Raw genomic sequence first — 26,247 nt, 5'->3', positions numbered from 1 at the left:
CTCCACTGCTCACTCCATTATCCCCTAGCACAGCGTGTGTGTGTCAGCGCCACATTAAGGTGATGTGTTTAATCATCAATTCAACCAAGGGACTGCCCTCTTCTCACGTACAAGAAAACACACCAAACACTCACTTTTGGTAACAGCGAGGTTAGCTTGTAGTTCAGCCGAGACGGGACTATTACCAAGGGCTGGAGTGTGTGTCTGACTGTGTGTGTGTGTGTGTGTGTGTTAACGTTAGTTGTATACAGTATGTGTTGGAAGGGGAGTGAGCAGCGTCTGGTGTTTTTCTAGGGAGTGTGATGTGTTCTTCATGGTGTTTAAGGTGTTTGCAAAGTAGGTCTGAGAGGCGGGTGTGAGGGTTAGATTCAGCAGGTGCTTGTGTACATGTGTGGCTGTAAGGAATACAAAAAGTCTGTTTTTTAAGTGTGTGTGCATTGCTGTGAACATTGAGGATGTCCAACTCCACCGTCAACTTCTACGCCCGTTCTCAGTCCTTTAGCTCCTCTGACATTATTGTCATAGTAACCTACTTCCTTCTCAACCTCGCTGTCGGCATCTGGGTGAGAGTCAGAGATCTATATGTGTGTGTGTGTGTGTGTGTGTGTATGTGTGTGTGTGTGTGCATGTTCAGTTTATGTGTATGTGTTGTGAATGATGGTGTGTTAACAGTTTTTTCTGTCAGTCATCATGCAGGGTGAGCAGGAATACTCTGAGCGGATACTTCTTGGCTGGACGGGACATGGCCTGGTGGCCGGTGAGTGAGTGTGTGCGTGCGTGCGTGCATTCGCTTGTGTGCGTGCGTTTGTGTGTGTGTGTGTGTGTGAGAGAGAGAGAGAGAGAGAGCTGCTCTGTAACATCTCTAACACTACTGATGTTGGTTTTATGGATTAAGACTAAAGAGAAGTTTCTAAATCTTGAGATGGTGTGTTTTTGATGTGTAGTTGGATGAAGCTTTTTCTGATAAACTGATATGCAAATATCAATAAATAATGTTATGTTAAATTAGTAATACTGATATTTGGCAGCCTCGGACATGTTCACAGACAGACTGCTGGTTTGTTACCCTTGGCAGACTTAGCCAAAATATATATTAATCCTGTAAACCTAATTTGTTGATTCCATTGTATGATACTTTATAACAGTTCAGACGGGAATATTGTACTTTTTTACTTTATTGCACTTATCAGACAGCTAGTCACTTTTAAAATTAAGATTTTTACATTTAAAATGTATGATACGCTTATACAATGCAACACATTGTTGAAGATTAAATTAGCTGTTCCCAACCTTTTTGGGTTGTGACCCCTTTCACAAATAACAGCAGTGTCTGGTTGGGGTCCATCATGACGATGAGTTCATTTCATTTAAATAACAGTTTCAGACCCAGAAAGGTAAAATAGAAAAGTCCGACAAATGATTACAAATGTGTGTGTCAGAATTTGTTTTCTTCTTTGCTGCCCCATTAATTATCACTAGACTGGACTAAACTACTTACTCTTAATAAAGTAGTTAAAACTAGCTACACCCGACCAGCTACAGTAAAATACCACTTATGCTTTAATGCTTTGGCATTAACAACAAAGTAATATACAATAATATATTATCCATTTCTCTGCAGAATGAGTACTTTTACTTTTGATACTTTAAGTGCCTTTTAAGTAAGATTATGAATGCAGGACCTTTACTCATAACAGAGTATTTTCACATGGCTGTCAGAATCAGAAAAACCTTATTGATCCCTTGGGGGAAACTGGGATGTTACCGTTGCTCTTAAATATAAGCACAAAGAAAAATACGAAAAATAGAAATAAAGGAGTATGTAAAATGTAGATTATGTACAAATTATACAAAACACAATATATGTAGAGTAATACAGATAAATAATAATAAAAAAAGAAAGAAATATGTACAAATATGTGCATCAAACACATACAATATATAACTACAGTGTAAATAAATAAGTAAATACAAAATGCTGAGAAGTGGGGATCTATTAAGTGTGTTAAATATAAATGCAAGAATAGTATAAATAAGAATGAAATAAGAATATTTCTTTAAAATGTACAGTATAAATGCAGTATTAATGGCAGATCATTGCACATTGTATTGTTGTATTGGTACTTTTACTTAAAAGATCTGAATACTTCTTCCATCACACAGATCGGAGCGTCTCTCTTTGCCAGTTCAGAGGGCTCAGGTTTGTTTATTGGTCTGGCTGGTACTGGAGCAGCTGGAGGCATCGCTGTCACTGGTTTTGAATGGAATGTAAGTAGACACACACACATTTGTCCAATCAAAAAAACATGATGTGATGTTATTCTAATTGATCTATTAAAAGTCACTAAAGACATTGTGGTCTGGAATGAAGCAGAGCGAGCCTGCTAATCCATGTACATGTTGTTTCTTTTGTTAGTATTAATAGAGCAGACTAGACAAACACAAACTACAGCCAAAATAACTAAACTTCCTTTTGCAGCTGAGCAGAAAACAATTAACATTAGCGTAACATTTCACCAAATTAACTCTCTCTGGTCTGTCTGAACCAAAGAGATCAAATTAGTTTTGTAGTGTGTGTTTGTGTTTTAACAGCTGTTGCAGACAAGCTGCTGCAGGGGGCGGCAGCAGGACGTTTTTTAATGCTTTCCAACTGTATTAGGTGTTGTTGGCAACAGTACAAAGCCTTGAACATGCAGAGCACCTAAAGAGTTAAACGTTTTTACTCCAGTTTGACCAGAGAGTCTTATCTCCTGAGGTAAAATGCTGTTCTCCTTCATGTCTCCTGTACTTCTGTCTCTCAGGCCACCTATGTGCTGCTGGCTCTGGCCTGGGTATTTGTGCCTGTCTACATCTCCTCAGGGGTTAGTTTGCACACACACACACACACACACGCACACACACACACACACACACACACACACACACGCGTGGATCCATGTCTGCTTGTTAAGGCTGGTTCAGCAGGTATATTTAGATGCCAAGAGACATTCTCCTTACCAGCATACCCCGCCTTGAAAATTCCCCAACAGGGTGTTACATCCCACACACACACACACACACACACACACACCAACTGTATAACAAAGAACATAAATTACTCTATTTGCCTCCGTTAGTACATAATTATTTTAAAACCCAGGGTAAGTGTGAACACATCCAACCAGTCCAGATTTACCAGCTGCTAACTGGCAGATCATACTGAGCCCCTAAAACCACCTGGAGCTTCTTAAGTTTGCCTCCTCTGTGTAGCTGTGGTGTGATGAAGAAATGTTGAAATGTGTGTGTTCAGATTGTGACAATGCCAGAGTACCTGGGCCGTCGTTTCGGAGGAGAGAGGATCAGAACCTACCTTGCTGTCCTCTCACTGCTGTTGTCTATCTTCACAAAGATATCAGTACGACAAAGTCAAACACACAAAGACGCAGAATCACACTCACTATATGGCTGCTTTGACTGCTACGAGACTAAATGTTTGTTGTGTTTCCATCTCCAGACTGACCTGTACTCTGGAGCCTTGTTTGTTCAGGTGTGTCTGGGGTGGAACCTCTACCTGTCCACCGTCCTCATGCTGGTGGTCACTGCTCTCTACACAATTGCAGGTACACGAACAACCACACGCTCACACTTACACAATTACATCCCGTAAAACTACTTTCATGTTTTTTTCCCCCATAACACACACTCACTTCCTTTCAGGGGGTCTTGCTGCTGTCATCTACACCGACACCCTACAGACATTCATCATGATTATAGGAGCAATCATCCTAACAATCACTGGTATGTACAATTATCATCATTTATAAACAGATAAAACAACTACAGATGTTTTTAAAGAGGACCTATTATGCTGTTGTGCTTTTTCCCTTTCCTTTAGTGTGTTATATAGTTTTTTGTGCATGTAAAAGGTCTGCAAAGTTACAAAACTCAAAGTCCGCTCTAAAGGGAGTTACTCTCCCCGACAGAAACACTGCTCCTGAACTGCCTGAAACACCTCGCTTTAAGTCCTGCCTTTTCTTCTGTAACTTGGTGATGTCACCAAGTAACACATTTGCATCCCAATACCCGGGCTTCGGGTATCGGCCGATACCGAGTACCGATCTGATACCAGCGTTTAATTAATAAGCTGTATGCTTCACTGTGTGGAAGTAATTGGGATCATTTTATTATATTATTATTATTATTGTAAGACAACATCAGGCTGGACTTACACATTCTTAACTTCAAATAAATACCTAGATATGCATTTACTGAATTGTTATTTATTATTAAAATAATAACTACATGCACCAGCAACTTGGAAAAAAAATCTTTAAAATTAAGAGGAACCTGTTAAAACCTTAACAACCCGTTTTAATGCAGCAACGAATTTCGTCAAAATTTAAACAGGAATTAAAATTCCAGTATATAATGTATACAGTATATAAACATAGAAGTGAATTGAATAGATCGGCCCCATTGTCACCGATACCGATCCAGCTATTTGAGGCATTATCAGCCGGATATCAGATCCGATATCGGTGCATCCCTACATATTATCTGCCTAGCGGCTAGTTTGGCACGCCCTCAGACAAAACTAGTTAGAGTGGAGCAGGAGCAGAGTCAGAAGAGTTTGGTCCGGTTGACCAATCACAACAGAGTAGGCAGGAGCGTAAACAGAGCGTTTCAGACAGAGGGTGAAAAGAGGTGCTGCAGCACAGCCAGTATGAGAAAAGTAAAGTGTTTTTGAACATTAAAGCATGTAAACATGTTCTAGTAGAAACCCAAAATACAAAAATGCACCTGAAAATGAACACAATAGGTCCTCTTTAAGAATCGTGTAGTTGGAGTTGTGTGTTCTCTGTTCACAGCCTTCAACAAGATTGGTGGCTACAGCAACCTGGAGCGTGTATACAGCATGGCGGTGCCCAGTAAGATCATTCCCAACAGTACCTGCCACCTGCCGCGTGCAGACGCCATGCACCTGTTCAGAGACGCCGTCACTGGTGACCTGCCCTGGCCCGGCATGACTCTGGGGCTCACCATACTGGCCACCTGGTACTGGTGCACCGACCAGGTACTTTATACTAGGGCTGTCCTCGACCAAAGAAATTATTAGTCGACTAACATTCATACGATTTTGTCGACTAATCGATTAGTTGACTTAAGGTTAAACTGAGTTTCTCCACAAAGAATCACCCAAAAGCACCAATTAAAATCTTGTGTTTACCAGAGATGTGCTAATAAGTTTCTTAGAAATAAGTAATTCAGCATGGACAAAGCATAAAAAACAACTAATTGACTAAAGAAATCTTACTGGACTAAGACCAAAACGGCTCATTATTTAACGACTAATTTATAGGTTACACAAACAAGCAGTTTGTAGTGCAGTTCCTCTAATCGCCACTACAGGCTTGCTACAAAAACTTTCATTGCATTAGTGAAGTGGGAAAACTCCTAACCTCTTTCTCAAAATAAATCAAATCATTTAATAAATGTTCACAACATCAACATCATCTAATCTGTGTTCTTTACAAAAGGAACCTTTCTTTAAAAAAATAAATAAATATGTGTGTCTTTTTAATAGTTTTGGCAGTTTTGGGCATGTAGCAATAAATTGCCTCGCCTTGGATTGGACTGGATTTACTTGATTCCAGTGGTCTGTTTATGAGGCTTATCTTGAAATTGAACAAAAAATGAGGCGGAGTACTGTCAGTAAACTGTCCATTGCATAACAAAAAAACATGTTCACTCAAGTTGAACAAGGAAGTTGTTGAAAAATTGAATATGAAGCTTCCCCATAGTTTTGGTAACTATCTTAGTCTGTGTCTGTCTTCTCTCCCCTAAATAAGTAAAATACTCAATCTCCAAAAGAAAAGCTGGTCAAGCCTCACCCTGTTGCCATGATTTTGCGCCAAACCCAAACTCTAGGCTTCAAAAATCCCCTGAGAAACCTAAAAGCTACAATTATATATTTCTGTAGTCTATGAGGAAGAAGCAGGCATTCTTAAAATACTTCACCGTACGAACACACAATCATCAAACTGTTCTGGATTATTTACAGATCAGTTGTGAGCATGCAGAATATGTACTTTCCCTTTTTAGTATGATAAACTTTCCGGAAATATTGAGATTCTTCAATCAACTGTTAATTTACCTGAACAACAACAGAGCTGAGTTAGCAACAATTTATCTTTTTATTTACAACATTCACTTTTGGTCCCACATCAGTGTTTAGAAAATTGCATATATACCAGTTATCAACACAGTAACCCTACCCTAACACCATCAGTAACCAATCACAGTGGCATCAACACCAGAACCTGACTCTTCTATGAGGGGGGAGACATAATCGGCTAATCTTGCATGTCACAGATACACCGCATCAGCGTGGGTTGGATATGGAAAAATACAATTTACAGTACACAATTCTGAATAAGAAAAGCAGTTGAGGTAATAAAGAAATATTTGTTCAAGGGATTGTTTACAAAACTGAAGTGCCTGACTGGTTATCATCTACAAAATACCCTCTAGCAGAAATCTCAGCACCACTCTTGCTAAAATGTGTGTTTATTTCCTCCGAGGTATCAGTATTTGCCTCTAAAATTCATCATCTGCCAGACACTATACTCAAACCATCCAACTTTTATCCATGAAGTATTGGTTTTGAATGTGACGTGATTAATTTATAGATCATCAAATCAAACAGCCAACTCTTGTTGACGTAGTCGAAAAAATCCCAAGTAAAATAGTTCTTACATGTTGAGCCTCAGGGTTTGAAAACAGGAGATGACATGCATACCAGAGATAGAAGATTCCACACTGAAGAGTCAACGCTTTTTTTAGAAGGATGTCTTCATCAACAATCATCCTCGTGTACCTTCGCTGGCCCACAGTTCTACCTATCAGCCTTTTTATTTTGAGTCGCTTTCTTCTGCGATGCTCCACCTCGTGCCCTTAAGTGTCTTAAATTGCTCAGTTTTGAGAAAGATACTCCTAGTAACCCTGACGTGTTGTCCGGCGGCTGCGGCGAGGCTTGATCCGTCTTCCTGTAACCCGGGCTGTGGCGTCGTGGCGACCGGCCGGAGCGTGTCTCTACGCGCGGCTGGGCCGAATCAGGCTGCAGCGTTTGACCATGCCAGTAACGGTGTCCTCCAATCACAGGGACACCTGCTGGGGAGGGGCGGTGATAACTTCCTGGTTTGGCGATGATTACTTTAGGTCCTCCCTGTCGCCCATCACGACCTGGAGATTTAGAGGTCCTGAACAACTAGACAGAGAGAGGAAGCAGAGATAGATGAGTAGGGCATCATGGAGTCAAGAGGAGTTACACAGTGTCCATTTGTGTAAATAAATCCTCCACTACCCATTTCACACATGGAGTACCTCAGAGATCAATCCTCGTCCCTTTACTATTCTTTACCTGTATGCTCAAATATTAAATATGAATGCATATTATTCCTAGATCTACTTCTCCTTTGATTCAAATGATATGAGACTGAGCACACTGCAGGTCTGCCTTACAGAAGTTAACTCAGTTATCTCAGACGTTATGATCAGACTCTTCTTAGTCATATTTCTTCACACTTAGTATGTCTTTCTTCAAACATTAAGGCTCATAGCAGGAATCTTGGTGTGACATTTGATAATAGTTTGGAATAGTTTTAACGCTACTAATTTCTTTAACGCATTACCGCAACTTGCGATTTTTAGGTTGTAGCAGGCTCAGTTTTAAAGCTAGAGTGAAGATACTGATATCATATGAAACTAGAAAACCGAAGTAATCCCTTGGTACCAACCAACCTAGCTTGTTTCAAAGAAGGTTAAATAACACCCCAAACTTACGCTACATTTTGGCAAGGAAAAACTGGCTTGGTTTTGTTTTTTGAAAAGTGCTATATAAATAAAGTTACTACTATTATTGTTATTATTTGTGTTTCTGTATGTGTAGGTGATTGTTCAACGGTCCCTGTCTGCTAAGAACCTGAGTCACGTGAAAGGGGCATCAATCCTGGCTGCCTATCTGAAGTTGTTGCCCTTCATCTTCATCATCCTCCCTGGCATGATCAGCAGAGCTCTCTATCCAGGTGCGTGCAAACACATGTGGGCGGACACACGCCTTTTAATTTGGAAAATAACATGTTTTTTGTAAGCAGGTAGTGGCTTGCTTTGACAGTCTTCCCTGAACTGAACTGAACTACCTAATTGTTCATGACAAACATTATTCCTGGGAACCTCAGCACTTGTTTTTGTCAGTGATTACTCATCAAATATATAAAAGGATTAGGGACGATTAAGACGAGCATTGTGTCAACATCTACTTGTCAGTGTTGTCTTTGGCTCCAATTAACAAAAGCAAAACCGAAAGATATTCAATTTACAGTGATATAAAACAGAAAATAGAGCAAGTTTTCACAATAGAGAAGCTGAGACTTGCCATTTTTGCTTGAAAAATACTTAAACTATTGATTGTAGGGCTGCAACTTATGCTTATTTTCATTGTTGACTAATCTCTTTATTTTCTTGAGTAATCGATTAGTTTGGTCTATAAAATGTCAGAAAATGGTGAAATGTTGTTTAGTGTTTCCCAAAACCCAAGATGACGTCCTCAAATGTCTTATTTGGTCCACAACTCAAATATATTCAGTTTACTTAGACATAGAGGAGGAAAGAAACCAGAAAATATTCACATTTAACAAGCTGGAATCAGAATTTTGATTTTCTTTTTCTTTAAAAATGACTCAAACTGATTAATTGATTATCAAAATAGTTGGCGATTAATTTGAAAGTTGACAACTCTAATTGATTGATTACTAAAATTGTTAATTTTCTGTCAATCAATTGACTAATCATTTCACCTTTACAATTAGCTTTTCTTTTCATTATCGATGAATCTGTTGATTATTTCAATTCAACTAACTGCTTAATTGTTAAGTCTGTAAAATGTGAGAGAATATTAAAAAATGGCCATCACAATTTCCCAGACCAACAGTCTATAACCCAAATATTTACATTGTTATCATACAGAATAGCAAACACTCACATTTGAGCTAGGGGGGGGCACAGCAAATTGGAGGGAAGATGGGAGAAAATGGATAAAAATAAATTAATAAATGAATGAATGAATGAAAAAAGTAAAAATAAAATGTAATCATTGTTATTGTTATTATTTATAATAATATATAACATCAGAATCTTATTTGCCATGCCAAGTTTTATTTTATTTATTTACTTTTTAAATATTTGCTGTAGTAATGTCAATGGGCTTTTAAAGACATCTTGCAAAAGGGGGGCCCCTGGCCATAAGCTAATGCTATTTGGGAGGCCTTGGCGTGGAAATGTTTGGGAATCCCTGGACTAAGCTATTGATGGACTAATTGTGTCAAGACCAAAGGATTAGAAATATTGACATATATGATATAATACCTGTCCTATGTGCCTATGCGGTGAGGGGTGTCCTAGTCTGCGGAGCTGCTGTGATTGGCGAATGAGGGCATTGCTGTCTTCCGACTGGCTGGGCTCCCGCAGATCCAGCATGCTCTGGGAGAAGCGGGCCATCATGTTGACCCCGTCTCCTTGGCGATGCCCGCGCCCTGACCCTGACGTCGTCACTCCATTGGTCAACGGGTCGATGGGCTCAGGCTGGGAACATTCATAAAACTCCTCCTCTGATCCCGTGGAGGTGCTCGAAGGACCCTCATTGGCTGCTCGGTCACACATGACCTTGGTGCTGTCTTGGCTGCCCTCGCCGGTGCTGCCAGAGTCCCTGCCATCGTTCTGTGAGGTTGTGCGGCCACGGCCTGGCGTCAGCTCCTCTCGGGTTTCCTTTTTGTTGAAGTCATCGAGACTTTCCAATTGGTCCATTTTCATCAGAGTGATCACTGGTTTGCCAAGGTACTCTGAGGGGGCTTCGTCTATGATTAACTGCAGTGTGCGGCGTTTAGGAATGGGAGGTGTTGCAGTTTGAGTCTCTGGAGTTTGCATAGCATTGTCTGTTGGCTGTGAATCAGCAGTAACATTGGGTGGTGTTGTTGCATTGGGTTTGTGTGTGTCTTGTGTTAAAGGTGCGTTGGGCTGCGTAGGGGGCGCTCCGGAATCTGTTGCATCAGTTTGGTCCTTAATCGGAGCTGTGTGCGTTTGCTCTTTGAGCTGTTTGTTGGTTGGACTCACAGGAGTCGAGGCCCCTGCACTTGTATTCCCAGAAGGACTTTCTGCTGCTCCTGCAGCGTTTGCAGCCAGACCTGAAGCAGGTTTCTCAGTCTGTGGTGATGGCGTCATTGGCGCCTTGAAGCGTATGGCCTGGCTGGTCTCAAACCTCTCCGACCTCTGTAAGTGAACCTGATTGGCTCGCTTTTCATCCCGGATGTTGATAAAGCCAATCACGTCACTTGGTGGGTCCGGCTCTGGCCAGGTGGGCAGGTATGGGATCAGGTACGCTTTCTCCAGATGGGCTAATCCCGGATGTAAGGGTGGCTCTTCGATGACATGCTTAAGACGTCCTTTCATAAACTTTAGCCCAGTGGGATTCTGGGAGTTCTTGTTGCTGGAATTTTGGTCAGAAGAAGTCCCACTTGCGTGGGTTCCCGAGGTAACAAGGGAGTATTTGGGATTGATGAGCTTCCTAGCAATAGCAGCTGACACCGGAGTAGGGGCATAATGAGGGATCGGGTCAGGGACTGGCTCATCTTCCATAGGGACCTTGTTGAGAGACACACCTCTGGACAAGAGGTAAAGGTCGCGAAACCGCAGGTCGAAGGTCTCCGTGGCCTGTCCTGTGATCACAGTGATGAGGTTACGGTCCAAACGAGATGAGGACCAGGTGAAGCTGGAATAACACAGACATGGAAACATAAATCCACAGCAGTGACTCCCCTATTTACATGCTCAACTGACGGGTGCTCAGATTTCACACATTTTTTCCTACTAAATCTGGTTCATGTTTGTCACATCTAAACTTTTTCCTCTATGTCACAACTCCTGCTGAGAGAACCCAACTAATAGTTTAATCATTACACCAGACATTTGTACCCTGAGTTCATGAATCATTATGCTCATCTCATGATTTCTTCACGCAACGTACCCAAGATGAAAAAAGCAGGTATCCCTAACTTTTCTTTTTTTTTCCTAATGTGATTATATCATATTTCAAATTATTTTGAAGGCATATGTTTTTGTTTGTAAAAATATTAGACAATATTGATGAAAATGGTGCTGTCACTGTGTTGCTTTCAGCCTTTAGAGTGCTGCAGGAATGAGTCCTAAAACCTGGAAATGAGTTGGCATTTTAGCACTTCCAGTTCCCTCGTCTGGAAGACAATGGGTTTTTTGTATGGGTTTTTGGTTAGATGCCTGAAATAAGGTCTGTGGTCAACACAAGCTTAAGAGATTTTAATGTTTTGCTCTATGATATAAAATACATCAGTAAATATCCCACTCGTGAATTTTGAAGCTTTACGTGTCTTAAAAAAGGCGGTTGCTAACAAGTTGCTAAATGAGACTACTAAACGTAATCATGCCGACCCGTCCACCTTTACAGCCTCGTTGTGTACACTCACGCTCATGCGACCGTGGTGTAGTTCATTATTCAGTGTTAATTTGTGGAGATTATTTTACGAAACAAAAAGTGTAAGTATCATAAACGTTCGTTTGCCACAGAGCTTATTTTCTGCAATAATCCAAAACCCAATGGAAAAATCCCATTTGCTTTTTTGTAATGGGAACCAGGACGATGCTAACTTCCGAGTTGGCCTAGAAAAATACGTCATCCCTGCAGCACTCTATTGATCTCAGTATTCCAGTTGTTACGGTGAAAGAGTTAGCCAACATCCAGCAGAGATGGAGCAACATTAGCATTCATTTGGAGGTGTGTTTTTGGCTACCCGACAAATTTTCTGTCTGCTGCTAACTACCTCTGTCTGCTGCTGCTAGAAACTGGGGTGAGACTGAGTGAGACTGAACAAAACAGTAGAGTTGCGGGCCAAAAACTAAAACAATGAGCTGAAAGATGCCAAAATGCTCTGTAGAGCTGCAGAGTCCGGTGATAATTGTCCATGGGTTTGTCTTTTAGTGCGACCCCTTATCCATGTCACAGTTATATAATCCATGTTAACATAAGAATATTGATTAGAGCAGCTTTAAATACATAAATAAACTACCTTGAGTTCATGCACAACATACTGCTCACCTGTATGAACCAGAGACGGCTCTGTCTCCATCTATCAGGAGGAACTTCTCGCTCAGGGCTCCACGCACCTTGTGCGCCGACCGCGTGAAGAACTCCACACCTCCACAGCAGCGTACGCGCAGATTCTACATACACAAACACACACATGCATACAGGGTTAATGCTATGTAAAGAGAGGCTTTTGGGGATTTAGTTTTGATGGGAGGAAGGATATTGGTGCTTTTTGCTCTAGAACAGTTCTTCTTTTTTATTACCACATTAAATTGTGTAGGCTGACTCTGCAGGTTAGAGCATGGACTGTTTCTGCTTCTGCAAGCTTGTACGACACACCCCGCGGTGTTTGTCTTTGGCCCTGTGATAAGGGTGTGGTTCCTGGCCGAGCGTTACCTCGTAAGTAAATGTTCTGTGCGAAATCTCACAAGGGACACTAAGCGCAGGAGTCGTAAACGTTCATAATAACAACAGATATAGCAGATAAGAAATAAAGAGAGCGGAGGAGGTCTGGTGGTTAAGGCTGTGAGGAAGGAAGAAAGAGAAATGAAAGAGAAACACATTACAGAAAGCAAAGTGAGAGTGTGCATGGTTGGTTTATTTAACTGTCTGCAGCACAGACAGGAATGTGCTTGGTGTCTTCCTGGTCCAAAACATTTAGAAAATCCCAAGAAACTTTAAGCATTTTCTGTTACTGCCTAGACCAGTTCAACTCAAAGAGGCAAACAATAACAAAGAGATTCAGCCTATGGCAAAACACCTTGCTGGTGCCTGCGCCTTATCAAGGAAGGCCTGCGGTCAAAAACCTGTTTCAATACATAAATCATGTTTCAGATACTTCCCTTATATAATAATATACAAAAAAATGTGTTTTTAATGAAACAGATTTTATTTGAAATGTTGGAGCTAGAGCTTTCTAAAATAAACTGTTTTTCTATTATCATATACTTATCGGGAGCAGCCATCTATCCAACCAGCTCGTCTCCCAGCTTATCAAAACATCATCTGGGTGTGTCTGTATGCATACCTTCAGGTGTCCACGGTGCATATCAGCTCTGCCACACATGGAAAGAAAGCAGGGGACTGCAGCCATGTCAATGATTATGTATACAGGAACTTTGCGTTTGTAGGCTGCATCCAGCAGGTCTCGAAATATATCCACGTCCGTAAACACGTCCATCACCACGGCTATCACCTACACGCACAGAGGAAAACACAAATGGCGTTAGTCTTTTCTGGTCTGTGAGGGTGGGTTCGATTTAACAATATTACACCCGTTAAATCGTCAAAGGAAGCATGAGAACTGCATGCAAAAAGTAAATTAAAATCCTCAAAGACGAAGAATGTGGCATAGAAGCCCCATGAAGGGAAACAAAAAGTAATTTGCAGGCTAGTGACAGAGTGTGAAGTGTCTGGGCAGAGTGTGTTATGTGGGTTCAACCACACAATGCTAGTGACAGCATGGTACTCTTCACACTGTGCTGTCTATTCACTCTTCACCCAGTTTTAAAACGGCTAAAATAAGGTAGAGTTTAGTCCCAAAGACTAACGACTTAGCGAATAAGCTGATTAAGAAAATAGCTCGTTAATAAGCTAGTTTCTAAACCTTGAGGTTATAATTACCACAGATTTCAAATCAACGTTTATATTTTTATATGATGAAACATGGTGTTGTCAATCCTAGAAGTAATTTGAAAAACTAGAACATAAAAGAAGATAATTTGGAATAAAAAACTGAATAATACTACACTACAAACCCTATATAGGGAACAGTTTGTTAACTGAGTTCAGTTGAACAGCAGCTTTGGAAAAAAACATGTTGTAGTTGTTGGCGTTGTGCCTTCCAAGCAGTGAAACATATGTTCGACTGAATCAAAATAATTTAAATCTTTTGTTGCCCCGAGGCAAAGCTAGACTTCTATGTGTGCATGTGCCGGATGTGTGTAATGCATGTAAGAGGTAAAAGTTTTATTACGGGGTGGTGACATGTCACCTATACACTAACGTCAGTGCATTTTTTTACACTGGCGTGTCAAGATCAGACTTGTATTCAAACTTGGTTGTGTGCATGTGTGAGTGTGTCACATGTGAGAGGAGAAGGGTAAACCGGGAATAAGGTTTGTAAAACGATACAGAGGCAGTTAATGACGTGTAAATCAGAGAGACGCTGGGTTAAATTCAGCCAAAATTTTAACCCATGTCAGATTATTTTTGATGGATATGATTTAGCTTTGTGTGCAATTGCAATGTTGTCAGCAGTGTTTGTCGAGAAAACAGCAAAGGAAGTCATATATATATGTATATATATACATATATATACACATATATACATATATATACATATACATACATACATACACACACACATATATATATATATATATATATATATATATATACACATATATTCACATATATACACACATATACATATATATATACAAATATATACATATACATATATATAAATATATTTATATATATATATACATACTTGGTTGTTTGTGCTGTGGTCCATTTGCTGTAGTGTATTTGTTTGTATATTACATTAAATGTGTTTTGTCTACTACATAAATGGAGAGGACAAATATAAACACCTTACAATATCATGTAATCCTATACAAAACAAATCAGTTGAATCAACTTTGACACAACACTTAATTATACTATATATTCTATTGATACAGGACTGTTGTACTGGATTACATTACAGTTTTCAGTATCGTTTGTTTTCTGTGAACTTAAACTCTGAGCTGTTTAATGTGGTGCAGCTCCATTAATCAAACTGCATTATAACACCATCATCATCATCCTCTCCTCTGCCTACCCTCGAGGCTGATGCAATGCTCTTCCGCACCACCTCCTTGATGTGCGTGTGTCCGTCAGTTGGAGGCTGGGTGTACACGGTGACCCGTGTGACCCCCCGGTATGAGTTGGCTTCGGGCCAGCCAAGGTCCAGCTCGGCCACCGAGGCCTCGGAGCGGTCCGGCCAGTACTGTAGCGACACCTCTCCGTCTCCCCATAACTCCCCTCCTCCGGACCCCGGGGTGAGGTTCCCAGGCCCCGGGGTGTCCGGTCTCTGGTGGTGCTGCGGCTCGTGTCCCGGCCGGTACGGCTCCGCGGTGTGCTCTATCCACTCCAGCTCCGGCTCCGAGAGGAACTCCCGGACGCCCTTCTCCCGGACCAGGTCCGTGAACGCTTCGCGGCCGTTGGTGACGAGAGCCTCGAGCGCCAGCCGTTGGTCTTCGCAGTAGAAGAACTCCGGTTTGCCCTCGCTCACCCGCCAGTTGACGTGGTGGTTGTCAAGACACTGGATCTGAGACAACGCCATGGCGACGGTGACGGTATATTAACCCAGCAACCGGTCAATAGACAGTTAAAGAAAGAAACTCTCGTCCGTTTAAACGGTTTAAACGGTCAAACCTCGACAAACTACGATCCGTCATTCCGGTTCATAACGTGTCCTAACGTGAAGTAGTTAACGGTCCTCTCCGGTGGCGGAAGATGTTCATCTGAAGGGGATAAAAACAGTTCCTCAACACGGACTCTCACTTAACACAAACACTCCTCAGGTGTAGCTCGAGGGGAAAAAGCGCCACCGCCCTGCGCCACGCCTTTCACCTGACAGAGGTGAGTGAATGATGGTAACTCTCGGTTCAGCTGCTCCCGCCGCGGGGCCCGGTGGTAGACACGGAGGCAGCTGTCTGGGTGGATGAGTGAATGTCTGCCAGTGAGTCAAACCGAGAAAAAAGTAATTACTCCGGCTTTAGAAGTGTTGAAACTGTCGGTGACTCAAACTGTTAACCGCTGACGAGTCACTTCTCCGGTCATTGTCCTCCCTCCGGTTCACAGCTGTTCAACGCACACAAAACTAACTTCCCTCGACAGAAACAAAGTCGTAAATATCAGTAACGTGGCGCTTTTACGTGTCTCAGCTTTTCACTGAGTCTGACTTCACGTCGGCTTCCTTTAGTTTCCTTCTTTAAAACGTTCGGTCCCTCCAGACGGAAAGTTCACCGGGGACAGTGTTGGAGTCGCCGGTGCGTGTCGGTCTGCCCTGGAATCCGGCAACGGAAGCTCTGTAACCGGGGGCAGAAAGGCGGAGTGTCCGGTAGACGGTTAGGAAAAGAGAGGATGTTAAACTCCACCCTCCTGCCGGGACAGAGAGGGGGAGAAATCTGGTTTATCAATCCCAAAACACACCACACAGTAATGACTGCCCTCCTCCCTTATGGGCACATAGTTTAACTAGAAAAGGCATTTCCTGCTGAAAATGCGTGGGAATGCTGATAGCTGAAATGAATTGCAAAGTATTGCTGAAAATGCAGAAATGTGAAATTACTTGTCTAAAAAATGTTAAAGCTCAAATACATTGCACAGCACTGCTGAAAAACCCTAGAAGATGAAATGTACAACTGGGGGAGAGAGAGAGATAATGTATATTATAAGTATAAGTATATTTGAAACTATAAGTGCTTGGACAGAAATAGTATTTTGACTGAATGAATTTTTAAAAACTATAAGTCGTTAGACAGAAATTGGTATTTGGGTGGAAAGTAGTAGTAGTAGTATAGAGAGACAGAGACTGAGCAGGCAGACAGTAACTACAACTAAAAAAGGCATTTCCTGCTGAAAATGCGTGGGAATGCTGACAGCTGAAATTAATTTCAAAGTATTGCTGAAAATGCAGAAATGTGAAATGACTTTTCTAAAAAATGTGAAAACTCAAATGCATTGCATTGCACTGCTGAAAACCCTAGAAGATGAAATGTAAAACTGGCAAAGTTGGAAGCTGAACTGCATTAGATAAAGAAGCTATAAGAGCTGAAATACATTGCTAGAAAAGCTGGAAGCTAAACTGTAATACTGACAAAAGTGGTACATTAGAATTTTCCTGAACAATACTAGGAAGGAGAATATTAGTTAGGCTAATTTCCTTTTTAGGTAATGCAGTGCAGAAACTTGTTGCTCATCATGTGATTGCTGGTTAGTGATGTGTCACTGTAAAGTTTGCTGGATTTTTTGTGATAACAAAACATTTTTGAGGAATAACTCATGCATGTCTGGATCAGATAAGGGTTAATATGTTTTAATATTAAGAGGTTAAGATAGAGATGCACCAAACAGACTGGTGACCCTTGTTGTGACTCCACTTTTTATCCCCTAACAGATAGTTGAACTATTTAAGAAATACATAAAATTTAAAGAGATTAATGTCTCATAGATCTTTTGACATCACGTCTGATTTCCCCTGAAATAATGTGTATTATTTTGTTACAGAGCACGGTGGTATTTGTGTTCATAGTTGTACACATGGGGTATTTGTACATGCACATATAAAAGGGGTGAAGTTACACAGGATTTTGTGTAATTATACATGTTACAGCTTATGTTTTTTGGAGCAAAATAATGTAATTTCCTATATTACAAAGTACAAGTACAAGGAGCACATTATGTCATCTGTTGCATGTGATCTGCCCAAGTGGAGCCATATTTAACTGAGAATAGTATAATAGCATCAAATATAAATAATCTAGTTTAATTTAGACTTTTTCCCAAGATCCTTTACCCTTTCATAAGTAGAAATTAGAGCAAAGGAACATGAGTTCTGCACATATATACAAATTTTTTACATTTTAGGCTAAGTGATAGCCTTATGTTTATTTGGTAATATAACACTATATTGATTTCTAATGCCACCTTTTCTATTCAATGCTTTACTCATGTGCCACAACAATCTAATGTTTTGAGTTAAAATATCTTAATTTGGGGGCTTTTCTAAACAAATATTGATATAAGTGATTGTTTGCAATTTAATCAGCATATATATATATATATATATGTTTCTGCCACCCCTTATAGTTTCCATGCCACCCTCTTGCCACCCCATGAATATTTCTCTAGATCCACCACTGCTTCCCCCCCTATGTGTGAATGACCCGTGTGTTCATATTTCAGACACTGTAGGATGTGTGGATCCAGAAGAGTGTGTGCGTGTGTGTGGAGCAGAGGTGGGATGCTCCAACATCGCCTTTCCCAAACTGGTCATTGAACTCATGCCAAGTGGTGAGAATACTTTTATTTCTAAATGTGTCAAGTGCTTTGTTAAGCTTGTTTTTGTTCACCGACATCCATGTGTTCACGTGTTGTATTTCAGGCTTGCGTGGTCTTATGATAGCGGTGATGATGGCCGCTCTGATGTCATCGCTGACCTCCATCTTTAACAGCAGCTCCACACTCTTCACCATGGACATCTGGAAGAAGCATCGCCCTCGTGCCACGGAGCGAGAGCTGCTACTGGTCGGCAGGTAGGTCACTCACAGGCTAAGGGTCAGAGGTCAGAGAACCTCTGTCCCTGGATAGTGGATATACCTTATGAGCATGCTCTGGAGGGTTAACTTTAAATATCAGGATCAATAAAGTAAAGTACTGTTTTGTTCCAGGATCGTGACTGTGATCTTGGTGGTGGTGAGTGTGGTGTGGATCCCTATCCTGCAGTCGGCCAACAGTGGCCAGCTGTATGTTTACATCCAGTCAGTGACGAGCTACCTCGCTCCGCCCGTCACTGCTGTCTTCACCCTGGCTATCTTCTGGAAGAGGACCAACGAGCAGGTAACCCGCACACACAAGTTATCTTCTTTTTTTGATCGATCTATTAATAGTTTTGTCTATGAAATAGTGAAAAATGACCACCAAAAGTTCCCACAATCACAATCCAATAGGACGTCTTAAATTGCTTATTTTGTCTGATCATCAGTCCCAAATACATTCAATCCACACTGATATAAAGCGACAAATCGTCACATTTGTGAAGCTGGAACCAGCAAATGTTTACCATTTTTTGCTTAAATAAATAACCTAAACAACTGACAGAATTTGATAATGTATTATTCTCTGTCAGTGGAGTAATCCATTAATTGACTGATCATTACAGCATTAATTATTGTCAGAAACATACAAGTACACTAGTATTTAATAATAAAAATAAACAGAATTAAATCCACAAACTCTTTTGGGACTACTTCAAAGACACAATATATTACTTTTCAACACACAAAGGAAACATATTGTTGCAAACATAACCAAACTTAATTCAAAATTATCTCCATTCTGGACACCAAACTACTCATTAGAACATACTGGATGCTTGAAGTTTGTCCTCTCTCCCACACTGTACTGGTGTACGGTTTTATTAGCCTCACATGGGATCCAGCTGCCAATAACCCTCACTGCTTGGTGTGGAGCCCATGGGTGTGCGCACATGAATGTCTTTGTGTTACTCAATCATTTTATGAAGTGTATTGTTTATTATTTCCTCAGTAGAAACCAGTATGAACGTGCGGCTCCTTCACTTGAACAAACCAAAGTGTTTCTGGCTGATAACAGAGTGCAAGTGAGGGAAAGTGGGATTTAATATAAGATAAAGATTAATAGAGGAAGGTAAAAGAGATAACACTGCTGTAGTAAAAATGTGTATCAGACCAGAGCTAATAACGTGTTGAAACATTTTTCAACCGCAAGTAAAAACCAGTCCGCTGAATAGTCAAGATTGAATCCCTGTTTGTTTTAATAGAGCACATCCTGGGTGTGTCTGCTCTCTGTGGACATGCTTTTAACTCCTAAAAGGAAGAGGATTTTCTCAGGTTGTCCAGAATGAAAGGCTTTTCTTTCGTCATTGTAATGTAAATATCATATTTTTCCAACTCAGAATGAAGTTACAAAGTGTATTTTAGGACGACTCAGAAATCACAGAACCAAAAAGCACAAATTCAAAAGCAGTGGAGTGTCCAAAATCCTTTTAATCAGTCCGAAAAAACAAGCAGGAGTCACAAACCAGGCAGGCAGATCAAGCAGACAAAACCGAGGTGGGGTCTGTAGGCAAAACCTTTAACCTGGTAAAAATGTAAGGTATCACGCAGGCAGACTTAAACAGGCTTTCTGGATAGCTCAGCATGAAACTCTACACAATCTGGCAGAGGGTTAGTGAATCTGGGCCGGTATAAGAATGAGTGTCTGATGAGGATAATGAGGTACAGGTGTGGACCTGGGCGGGGAAGCTCAGGTGAATGGAATGAGGTGATTGCAGGGCAGATGAAGGTAACAGGATCTGTTATGACAGGTGAGTTAATGTCCAGGCAGGTGAACAACACAGGTCAAAAAGCATGAAATATAGTCACTACTAAGGGGACATTTACTTTGATTACAATGTGTTTACAATGAACTTGCCTGGCATTACAACTTAGGTTGGCAACAGCAGACACTGAGTTGGTGATTTGCCAGTTAAATAAACATCTCTGTTACATAAAGTAGTTTTTAGTAGGGCTGTCAAAGTTAACGCTATAATAACACATTAACGCAAATTAATTTTAATGCCACCAACTTCTTTAACTCATTAACGCAACTTGCGATTTTTAGGTTGTAACGGGCTCAGTTTTAAAGCTAGAGTGAAGAAACTATCATATGAAACTAGAAAAAAACCCAAAATCCAATGGTACCAACCATGTCATACTAGCTTGTCGTGAAGGAGGATAAATAATGCTTCAAACTTGCACTACATTTTGGTGAGGAAAAACTGGCATGGCCATTTTCCAAGGGGTCCCTTGACCTCTGACCTCAAGATGTGTGAATGAAAATGGGTTCTATGGGTACCCACGAGTCTCCCCTTTACAGACATGCCCACTTTATGATAATCACATGCAGTTTGGGACAAGTCATAGTGAAGTCAGCACACTGACACACTGACAGCTGTTGTTGCCTGTTGGGCTGCAGTTTGCCATGTTATGATTTGAGAATATTTTTTTTATGCTAAATACAGTATCTGTGAGGATTTCTGTACATTTGTGATTAATTTGTGTTGGTAATAATTTCCAATAAGAAATATATACATACATATATACATACATTTGCATAAAGCAAGCATATTTGCCCATTCCCATGTTGATAAGAGTATTAAATACAGATACAATACAATATACAAATACAATACAGATCTCCTTTTAAGGTACATTTTTAACAGATACAAAATGTGTGATTCATTTGTGATTACTTGCTTGATTGACTGCCCTAGTTTTCAGCCATGCTACCTGCTATATGGATGGCAATGTTATCATGAACTTTAACTACATACATTCATGGTCCCCAGAGGATGAATCCTAGTGACTTTGGTGATCCCCATCAGGTCAAATTTGTCAGGTCAAATTTGTCCAGCACTTTACCGAATACAGCCTCAACTGTACCATGTGTTAGTGCTAATTATCAAATGTTAGCATGTTACCACACAAAACTAAGATGGTGAGCATGGTAAACATTACACTTGCTTAGAATCAGCATGTTAGCATTGTCAGTGTGCGCATGTTAGCATGCTGACATTAGCATTTAGCTCAAAGCACTGTTGCACCATACAGCACAGTCTCACAGAGCAGCTAGCGTGGCTGTAGCCTCTTTAGCCTGGTTTCAACAGAATAATTAACTACACATTCAAATATTGTTATTGAAATGCGGTTGAAACAAAGCATATAGGTAACGTAGATGTATAAAAAGTTTTACATTTATACCAAATTTAGCACAGTTTTAATCTATATGCTTAGACGTCTGCAAAAGAAAAGGGTTATAAAATGTCACAGCCATCCGTTTGTTTTGGATGTTGCCATTTAACTTTACAACTTTATGGCTTGTTATTGAAAAGGATCAACAGCACTGTTACACAAAAGGTGTGAGCTTTTTGTTTGTTCATATAAACACAGTGAGCATATTGCTGTAATAGTGTTGACTCATGGGGTCAAAGGGCGAACGTTACCGCACACGATGTGACACACGCTAACTCGTTTGACACTATAGAGAGCGAACAATACGGCTCTTTTAAAAGGGGACGTGACGTATGTAGTCTTTGAAGTAGAGAGGCAACTGTAACTCGTAAAAATGAACCCTGTAATTATTGTAAATACATCTAGCATATGTGGTGTCTTATTATGTATTTGTCTGTATCTCCCTTTGTATTAATCCTGAACATTTCAGGATTTCAATCCCAAAAACTATATGTCTTGATGTTTTATATGAACCAAAACGAGAAAAACTGATCGTTCTACATCAGTTGGTGACGCAACAACAATAATAACTCTTAACTTAAGTGTTTGTTTTTTTCTCACGTAGTACTTTAATATCAGAAGCAAAGAGAAATAGATTAAAGAAATAACCGGTTTGGAGTAAAGAGTGTAAGGAAAGGGAGGGAGATGTTTGTTTTGCAAGCTGCGACAAGGTGATTGTTTTCATGTGTGTTTAGTCGAACCACACGTATCACATTCTTTGGCTGAAGGCTGAACAGAGACGGAGACAGAGAAATTTATTTGTATCACTGCACGTGTGTGTGCACTTAAGTGACAAGTGACACGATGATGACAGATTATAATGGTGGGAAAGTGAGAGTGCTACGATCCCGAACACACCCAACATAATGGTGCTTTCAGCAGCAGGAAGTTCGGCATATTAATTCACATTAAGGCCTGTAATATTATTGTGTTTATATGTGTGTGTGTGTGTTTGTGTGTATTCAGGGTGCGTTCTGGGGCCTGATGGTGGGGTTGGTGGTGGGTGTGTGTAGGATGGTGCTAGAGTTTGCCTTCGCGCCTCCCAGATGTGGTGTCGTGGACTCAGCGCCTGCGATCCTGCGCAGCGTCCACTACCTCCATTTCGCCATTCTGCTCTGTGGGCTCACTGCTATCGTGGTTACTATAGTATCACTGCTCACACCACCGCCCAGCCACGAACAGGTGTGTACACACAGATACAGTAAACAATACGACGTATTTGGGAAGTAGTGCTTATGTAAGTATTTTGCTGTTGGTACACCTGTAATGTTATCTACTAAACGTTTTTTTTTTTTTAAAAAGAGTTGAATCTGAGGTAAAGGAACAGGTATTATCCATGTTATTGACAGTCAAAGAGGCCTTGCCTGTCTAAATCCGAAAGATCAACAATCAACCAAAGAGCAAAATCTTACAGTACAGTAGAACTATTGTTGCTCTCTATAGAAAGACACTAAATCCTAAATATTTAAAGCCGGTGACCCATTTGTTACATCTGACATTATTCTGAACTGTGAACTCAAAATGCAAACAGCAGCCTTTCTGATGTCATGAAACATGTCAAGAGAATTAGTCAAAACTACAAAGCAGGCAGATTTGTTTAACCTCACTTATGCACACAGACCGCTAATCACAATGATTGTCAGTACAAGCCGTTTCCTGCAAACAGGATTTGTTTCTTAAAAGAAAATCTAAATTGGGCTTTTTTTTTTAGGAACAAATCCTGTTAGCATAAAACTTGTGATAGGCTAGCACATCCCAGATTTCAAAATCAACAAGGACACAATACTAGCATGTCACGTGTTTGATTGGCTCACTTTGCTTCAGAACGCCTTGAAGACTCTGTGCCGAACGTGACGTAAGCGTATGTCTATTTGGATGTGAGCCAATTAAAGCAGCAGTGGGTAGAAATGGAGCAAATATGATTTAAAAAAAGTTATTTTTATAAAACCGTCACTATATCCTGACAATAGTACATGAGACAAGTATTCTGAAAACATCATATGCCTCTGTGTCCTCCCGTGCTCCTAACGGCATCTGCAGGATTTCACAGACTGGAGGAAAACAACCAGTCAGAGCCGAGCTGGAGCCTGCCGTCTCTGAGCAGCTGTCAATTACTCACGAACTCCGGTCAAACTCGGCAGCGCTGATCAAATATGAATCAATATTCTGTTACTGTAATGCCTATTTCTCTCGCCAAATATTTTCAGAAACATCTTGTAGTGTACTGTTTAGCTGTAAAATTAGCAAGTTTCCCTTGGCTGGTGGGCGGTTCTTGGTATTTCCTCAACAGATCTCAACATGGCTCAAACTTTCTCATTTTACAGCTAAACAGTACACTACAAGATGATTCAGAAAACATTTGAGACAAGAAATAGGCATTACAGTAACAGAATATTGATTCATATTTGATCAGCGCTGCCGAGTTTGACCGCTTGATCAGAATTCACGAGTGTTTGGCAGCTGCCTCCGTTGAATGAACAGCCAATAGGAACGCTCTCTCTCTCTGAAATGACCTGTGAGTGTGGGCTACATTTTTTAAAGCCTGAAAACAGAGCCATGAGGAGGTGCAGAAGTCTAGTTCTCTCTCAGAACACTTGAATTACAATATGCTGAAAGGTTATTATGGTATTTTTGTCCAATGATGCAAAAAACACTGGCACAGGCTAGCTGTTTCCCCCTGTTTCCAATTTTCCGATCTTCTCACCTAACTCTGTAAGAAAGCAAATAAGCATAATTCCCAAAGTGTCAAACTCTTCCTTTACGCCAGGATGTCAAAACAGACACACATTCAGCTTTTCTACATATAGTATAGGTCGTATTTATGCCCAAATATAATTGCTAGTCAATAAATGTTGTTACATTTCCATTTTCTTCTCTCCCAGATATGTAACCTGACCTGGTGGACTATTACTGAAGAGCCGCCGAGAGAAATTCCTCTACAGAAAGTGTCCTCTGTCAGCCACCGTAGCTCCCAGGGTAAGAGTCTGACTATTCATACCACTTGGAATAAAACCAGCCATCATGTGATAAACACTCATCCACACACACACACACGCTGCTGTAGTTATTTGTTGAGTAACTTCCTGTGTCTGCTCTGTGTGTGTGCGTTGCAGGCTCTGAGCCAACACGGCGGGGGACATGTGGTCAGGGGACAGGGTTGTGTATCTCAGCAATGCGGCGATCAGAGGAGCCTGCAACTCCCAGAGTTCAAAGCGTCAGAGAGAGTGTGTTTTGGTCCAGGTTCTGTTGTGTCAATGCACTCATGGTGATCAGCATTAACATTTTTCTTTATGCGTACTTTGCCTGAGTAGAGGATCAGATTTAACATTCGGTCTCACCCTCCCTACTGAAATCTCTCCAACATGAAGTCTAGATCCAAGATGGAGGAGAAACAGACTGATTTTTGTACTGATTATATATGAATCTTTCATGAATCCTGTTTCAGATGTTTAAAAAAATCACATTTCAAACTAGAAAACACTGAGAGAGCACATACCTCTAACACATACCTCTAAATGTGTTATTTTGATAAATGTAATTCGTATCAAATTACACATAATGATAGATAATTATGGGGTTCACGTGGAGTTTTTTCATTCAGGGAAGCTCAAAAGGTCATGAAAAAAAGGTTTCAAAAGCTCCATCTTGAGCAGCTCAGGCTGTGTTCAGTGTTGTCTATATAACAGAGGTGGGACCAAGTAATTGTTTTGTAAGTCACAAGTAAGTCTCAGGTCTTTGCACTCAAGTCCAGAGTCAAGTCCCAAGTCCTAAACTTTGAGTTTCGAGCTCTTCACCAAATGTAATGCCATTTTAACAACAGAGTAATAATATATTTAATTTACAAAAATCATGAATGCTTTTTAAAATCTGTATTTATTTGTTATAACAAGTTTGTTAAAACAAGTATGACTGAACTTATATTAAAAAAAAAGTGTTGACTTGCTGGGAATGAAAACTGTAGTGTTAACGCTAGTTGATTCAGGAAATGAAAGGATGTGAATTGATTCGTCGCACACTTTTTAAATTACATTTTTCATCTTTGGGCTTTGGGAAGGTATCAAGTATTTTCAAGTCAAAAAGCTCACATCTGTGTGAAGTCACGAGTCATTAGTGTGATAGTCCAAGTCGAGTTGCAAGTCTTTTTTGATTTTCTAAAGTCGAGTCTAAAGTCATTCTGACTCAAGCCTGGCTTTAGTCCAATTTGTGTTACTCGAGTCCACACCTCTGCTTTATAATGAATAATATAAATCACTTTGTTAGCCATATTTATATGTTTATAAATAATACTATAATTCAGTATAATTAATAATAATTATATAATTCATTATTTCTACAGATGTGCTGTCATGTTGTGATGTTAATCTTTTTACTACTGCCCAACTTTAGGCTACTGGTTTGTTCATTAACCTTTCCCTTCTATTTGATGTAACCTAGTTTTAAACTTTTAGACGGGTATTGTTGTACAAATTACAAAGAAGCTTGTGGCTTGTAACAAGCTAACATGAATGTGCA

The 26,247-nt window shown here is 40.4% G+C and overlaps 2 protein-coding genes across 3 annotated transcripts; one reads left to right on the top strand and one right to left on the bottom strand.

The window, feature by feature from the left end:
• Positions 1–167: 167 nt before the first annotated feature.
• slc5a10 (solute carrier family 5 member 10) lies at positions 168–25,042 on the top strand. Its single transcript, XM_037764352.1, has 15 exons — positions 168–563; positions 686–757; positions 2,164–2,268; positions 2,802–2,861; positions 3,290–3,394; positions 3,494–3,599; positions 3,697–3,777; positions 4,848–5,053; positions 7,928–8,063; positions 18,110–18,217; positions 18,309–18,459; positions 18,595–18,763; positions 22,702–22,917; positions 24,618–24,711; positions 24,849–25,042. The coding sequence occupies exons 1-15, from the start codon at positions 456–458 to the stop codon at positions 25,040–25,042; spliced, it is 1,911 nt and encodes a 636-aa protein (XP_037620280.1). The 5' UTR covers positions 168–455.
• LOC119485074 (protein FAM83G) lies at positions 6,151–15,482 on the bottom strand. 2 transcript variants are annotated; one of them, XM_037764351.1, is made up of 6 exons: positions 14,979–15,482; positions 13,179–13,346; positions 12,161–12,285; positions 9,403–10,801; positions 9,020–9,026; positions 7,086–7,246 (listed from the first exon to the last, which is right to left on the bottom strand). In XM_037764351.1, the coding sequence occupies exons 1-6, from the start codon at positions 15,480–15,482 to the stop codon at positions 7,230–7,232; spliced, it is 2,220 nt and encodes a 739-aa protein (XP_037620279.1). In that variant the 3' UTR covers positions 7,086–7,229. The 2 variants fall into 2 exon arrangements, with proteins under 2 accessions (XP_037620278.1, XP_037620279.1); XM_037764350.1 differs by lacking the exon at positions 9,020–9,026 and having other exon boundaries at positions 6,151–7,246.
• Positions 25,043–26,247: the final 1,205 nt, after the last annotated feature.

This window comes from Sebastes umbrosus, chromosome 3 (assembly GCF_015220745.1).
Source record: "Sebastes umbrosus isolate fSebUmb1 chromosome 3, fSebUmb1.pri, whole genome shotgun sequence".
Classification (NCBI taxonomy): domain Eukaryota; kingdom Metazoa; phylum Chordata; class Actinopteri; order Perciformes; family Sebastidae; genus Sebastes; species Sebastes umbrosus.
Note: the sequence above shows the minus strand (reverse complement) of the source record. Positions and strands in the feature narration are given on the sequence as shown.